Source organism: Oryzias melastigma, linkage group LG24, assembly GCF_002922805.2.
Source record: "Oryzias melastigma strain HK-1 linkage group LG24, ASM292280v2, whole genome shotgun sequence".
Lineage (NCBI taxonomy): Eukaryota > Metazoa > Chordata > Actinopteri > Beloniformes > Adrianichthyidae > Oryzias > Oryzias melastigma.
In genome coordinates this window covers 13099659-13105390 of record NC_050535.1, presented here as the reverse complement: position 1 = coordinate 13105390, position 5732 = coordinate 13099659, and the positions used below count along the sequence as shown (strand labels likewise).

At 43.9% G+C, this 5732-nt stretch overlaps 1 protein-coding gene across 1 annotated transcript; it reads right to left on the bottom strand.

Moving 5' to 3' along the window:
- Nucleotides 1-1413: 1413 nt before the first annotated feature.
- lft1 (lefty1) lies at nucleotides 1414-5732 on the bottom strand. The gene is made up of 4 exons (XM_024291874.2): nucleotides 3054-5732; nucleotides 2652-2898; nucleotides 2303-2542; nucleotides 1414-2086 (listed from the first exon to the last, which is right to left on the bottom strand). Exons 1-4 carry the CDS (start codon nucleotides 3316-3318, stop codon nucleotides 1762-1764), a joined length of 1077 nt encoding a protein of 358 aa, XP_024147642.1. The 5' UTR covers nucleotides 3319-5732; the 3' UTR covers nucleotides 1414-1761.

The following is a 5732-nucleotide window of genomic DNA, read 5'->3' as shown; positions in this document are numbered from 1 at the left end:
ATCCGGATGAAAAAGTCTTAAAGTTTGTTGGATTTTGCTGTAAAAACCTTAGAAATGTATTCCTTTCCCTCACAAAGAACATTTGTTAAAAAGAAAAAAAGTACTAATCATTATCCTGTTTTTATCCAGATTGTACAGTTATGTTGCTGGTTTATAAAGGTTTGAACATTTTAGCACCACCTTTGACCTCCAAACACTTAAAGGTTTTACTTTAAATCCAGTTCTTTTTAATCTTATAGAATCATTCAGATTACATTTGATACACACATTTCTCAGACTCCATCTCATTAATGTGATCCAAACTTTCCATAAAAAATACTTTGTATACAACTTGGTCCATATTTTCTGCCCTGTAGTACATTATCATTCCACTAGGGGCAGTATAAAGACATTTCCTGCTCAGTATGGGGCCACCATTAAATAAATAAATAAACAAAACGAGAATAAGTTGTAAAATGATAAGAAAGAAGGCTAAATTTTACAACAATTGATCATATATTTATGATCTAAAAAGTCATATCTTTGCACGGTGGCGCAGTGGTTTGCACCTCACAGCGAGAAAGAAGGCCTCATTTCAAATCTGTTGGAGTTTGCATGTTTTCCTTGTGCATGCAGAGGTTTCTCCAGACAGCTTCCTCCTACAGTCCAGAAGCATGCTTCATAGGTTGACTGATTGCTCCAAATTGTAATTAAGTGTGAGTGTCTATGGGTGTGTGGTCCTGCAACAGACTGGTGACCTACGTGTACCCTACCTTCACCCAACAGTATAGGCTCTTGCAACCCCATGACCCCAAAATGGATAAGGTGGATTGAGAAAATGGATGGATAGGTAATTTTAACAGGTAAAAAGTCGACCTTTTTCAAAAAATAAAGTTGTAATTCCTCGACATTTTAGTTTAAATTCATGTAAATTGAAGTTTTTCATTATAACTGTAGCACATTTTCATCATGAAAATTCCAACAAAAATGAATTTACTGTCAATTCTTTGATGTAATGAGCTTGAACTTTCTTCTTTATATTAATAATTTATTTTATATTTTTATCAAATGTTTCTTTTAATCTTTAATGTAAAGCACTTTAAATGATCTTTATAATGTTTTTTATAATCTCCAGATATAATCGCAGATACATGGCGACAGTGGCGAGGAAAGAGAACCTGCTGACACGTTTCCTTTGACATCCTCTTCTCATCTCCAAACCACCTGTGTTTCCCCTGACTCCCACCCCTCCTAAAAGAAGCTTCACCCTCATCAGCCACACACAAGAGCCTGACCGGACCTCCCACTCAGACAGCAAACAGCTTTAGGTATTGGCTCTGATTAACAAATGTTTGACCCGATCTGAGCCTGACGTAAACACCATGCGGAGCGGCTTCAGGCTCGTCTGTGTGCCGGCCGGGCCTCTTGTTCTAATAATATATAATCATCATGACCCCCCCTGGGGTTGATGTAAATGAGGAGTGTTTGCTGTATGCAAATGATTTGTTGAATACAAATGGAGCCAATCGGAGGCGGAGCCAAGGGCTTAATGGGACACAAATACTTTATTTTCAAAACATAAATCATATTATGTACACTGTGAAAAAATAGGACATATCTGACAACGATTGGATGAAGTTAAAAAAAAGAAGCTAAACCAGACTGTACAAAATATATAAAAGTGCTGGTGGAGGGGGAGGATTTTTGACTCCCACTGAACTTAAATAGAAAGTACTCAGCTTTATTTAATATAATTAAATATATTCAACCCCCCCCATGACTTCATGCTATGGAGGTATTGTCCAGTGTGCACGCACACCTCTCAACAATCATGTTGGGGAACTCGGCCACTTCGATCTCCGTGTAGTCTCCCTTCTTCACCAGGTACATGATGGGCAGTGGCGCGCTCATCGACACCGTGCACCTGCGCTCCCCGTAGCCAAAGCTGCGTTTGGGCTGCTTGCAGCCCCCCGTGCACCGGAAGGCCTGGTACCCGGCGGGCTCGATGATCCAGTACTGGGTCCAGGTGAGCGCCCGGAAGTCGATGAAGTACTGCTCCCTGCAGCAGGTGTCTTTGCTCTGGTATGCTTCGCAGTCCCCACGAGAGCTGTGGGAGGCACAGAATGAGGATTAATAATTAATTGAGGAAAATTGATGATTTAGGGGGGCTTTGGACAGGGGCCCTGAAATCCTTAGTCACGCCCCTGCTAGTCTGATTTAATCCCAATAAACCCACTTTTTGAAGTCTGCTAAGAACAAATGGTGACAGAAACCAATAGCTACTTGATTCTAACCTCTGCATATCAAAAGCTGGCGCCCTTACCCATACTCCTCCAGGTTGAGGGTGTAGAGGACGAGCTCAGGCTTCCCAGAGGTGTGCTCCGTCTGCTCCTGGGTGGTAAAGCGCACACTCTTGGCCACCTCTGCCGCGTAGCTGCCAGGTCTCTCGCCCTCGATCCACACCTCCAGGTGCATTGGCGTCTTCTGCTCCGTCTTGGACCAATAGTGCACCGCCTGGGTGACATCAAAGCTCTTCCAGCCAGTCTCGTGAATGGGAATCAACCTGTGAAACAGACGGGCGATTCATTAGAGAAATGACATTTCCGGTGCTGGGATTATATTAGACCCGAGGTGACTTTTTTTTCTTTTAACTCCCCTTCCCCCCTTCCTACCGTGAATCCACCAGAGATGTTCGGTTGGATCCATCAGGCAGAACCTCCACCCAGTAAACGCTGACCCGGGCGTTGTTCACCGCGCGGTGGCTCTTCCTCTCCACCGTGAAGCGCTTGTGGTGCGAGGCGCGCTGGAAGAGCTTCAGCTCCGCCATGGTCACCTCGCTGTTGTCCGGGATCCGCGCCTCCATGTCGAACATCATGCGTTGCCGGGTCGTATCGGAGTACACAAACTCCCCGGAGATGTCTGCAGCACAAAACGCGTCCATGCGTTGCTTTAGTTTCTGTGCGTAAAACCTCACCAAACTTTTACGCACGGAGTTATTTTGGTTTTACGCGCACAACTTTTAAAATATTATTTTGTCAACATGTTATTTAGTAGACAAGAGAGTGAAAGATCACCTGCATTGCCGGGTATTCCCCTCAGGATGCCAGCCAGACTGGGCAAAGACCTTCGCCTCCTGCTGTGGTGCATCTTCAGCATGGACAGGTACTTGTTTCGGATGTGAGACGGAACAACCAGGTTCTCCAAATCTCTCTTTTGAATTTTAGGAACTTCATCCAGTCCGAGTTTCTGCAGGAGCGCCTCCTTCATATCCTGGTGCGTAAAAGCCATGGAGAGGCTGAGGAGAGCAGCGCACAACACGCAAGCGCGGAGCAAATCCATGAGGGTAAAAGAAAAACAACAATAAAAAAAATATTTGAAATGAATCAGAGCAGCAGCAGCGGGCTCACAGATGCACAGATGAACAGCGTGACCCCTGACTCTCCTCACGCCCTTATATCCCTGCGGCCCTCCCAGTAGTTCGCACTTTGTCGCTGGGGGCAGGGGTCCTTATCAGAACAAAGGTGCGCCCCATCCCAAACAGGATATCTAAGTGGTCATACATCAAACAGAAACAATTAGACAAGGGGCCCGTCAGTGTTGTGGAATTTATCCTTCCAGGTTTAATAATCCAATTTGATCAAAACTCTCATTCAAATGTATTATTTTAACACACTTTTGGAATAAAATGAAACAAAGAAACATTTTTGGAAGATTTTCATTTTTTTTTAATTGCACTTTAGTTGTTAAATTGAATTCTACAAGCAGAAATTTGGATGTTTGAAGTCAATGTCTGTTTTTGTGTGTTCCCCACTGCCACACATGTGCCCCAGACAGACATCTCTTGACCCCATGAACCTGAAGTGCCCCCTTGTGAGGAGCACAGCTCGCGCCCCTGATGTGTACATTCCTCTGGACGATGTCAGATTAGTCTGGCCAGAGTCTCTCACACGGTGAGGCTTAAAACCGTCTGACCAGAAGCTATTTTAGTCCAGCAAAAGTGGCGGCGGACAGTCGGCTGCAACAAGCGTGCGACAGAGGGGTCACAGAGGAACCCCGGGGGCTTGGAGAGACGAGGGAGACTTGAGGATTAGATGTTTATTCCACGCTCTGTCACCCATTCCCAGCCCACTCCAACAGATTAAAATTATTAGCCAAACAGACAGTTAATCCAGAAGGCCAGGGGAGGGGGGGACCCCAGTGTGGATGTGGATTGGGGCAGCTTCTTCACAGGTTGGTGATTATCTGATTCCATTGCGAGGATTTGCCTTGCCTTTTTTGTCACACAAACATTAGGAGCAGGGGTGCTCTCGCTGGCTGCAGAAGGCCCCCTTGCCGGACTTGTGTATTGGGGGCCGTGTTTGCTCAGAGATGTCAGACAGACAGACTGAAGGGGCACACAGGAAGAACAAATGACAGATGACTGCCAGACCTGGTCTCAGAGCCTCCAGTTCACCAGTGAGACAAAATAATAATTAGAGCTGAAGGGCAGACATGACAATCAGAGAAAAGAGGGACAGAAAAATGCTTCAGGGGGGGATTCTAGCAAATTTTTAGATGCACAAATGATCTAAATTACAATTATGTTACAAACATGCTGCAATATGTGTTAATTAAAGTTTTAAAATTGATGCATTTTTTTTACCACCAAATGGCTAAAAAGAGGGAGTCTACAACTATTTTATAAAAAAAACCCTATTTAAATATAATTACACAATATGCTTATTGCATTTGCCCACATTTAAAGTGGTGGAACACATTAATTTGGAAAAATAACATTTTATGGTTAATTTTTTTAACAAAATCATCCCAATGATTATCAATTGTCTCCCCATTTGATGTCCCAACGGATCGATCTGATTGTCTGATGTGACCATCATCCGTGCAGACATGCTAATTCAGATCTATGGCCCAGCCTCAAACACGCATGCGCCTCCTCCATGTTTTTCCTCTCCATGTTTTACTACAATTCTGGAAATTAAGCAGTGTTTTGTGTGATATTTCTCAGTTCTTCGTCCTTCCCATGGCTGGGCAAAGGCGAGCTTCAAAGCTCCATCTGAAGCTCCAAAGGTGCCATTTCTCTTCAATCAAAGCCCTGAGAGCTGCTGACAATCAACAAGACAGGTGTTAATTAACATCCATTCATTTGCATTCAAAAGCAATCCAGTTTATATATCATTCCCTTACATTTAGGAAACGTAGAATCCCTCTTTGGGTGCAGAAAAGTTAGTAAAAACAGGGAGAATTTATTATTTTGCGCACAGTTTGCGCATTACGCACCGGGATCTCATTATAGGTGTCTTTTTGGAAACAGCTGCAGAAAGTCAATATTGAACTTGTGTTGGTGGTCACCCCCCTGGAAAAATCCTTCATTATTCACATTGTCACTCACTTCCTGACCCGCTACTGCTCCGCTTTATCTCAACGTCAAATATTTGGAGGAAATGGAGCGCTCGTTTGCACCACAACAGACAGAAAATACGACTTTTCCCGCTTTCTTTATTTCTTTTTTGTTTCGTTTTCACCGCAGACATGGCGGATGTGCACCATCCAGCTGTCAGCCAATAATCATTGGGGGGAAAAGCGCTAGACCTGTGCAGAACAATGAGCTCCCAATAATTGCCTCCACATCTCCACACACTGGGGGCAAGTCTGATTTAATCCCCTGCGTAGACTTAACCCAATAGGATCAGACACGATTAGTCTGGACTGACAAGAAATATTAAAATTAACTTCAAATTGACTTTAATTGACTT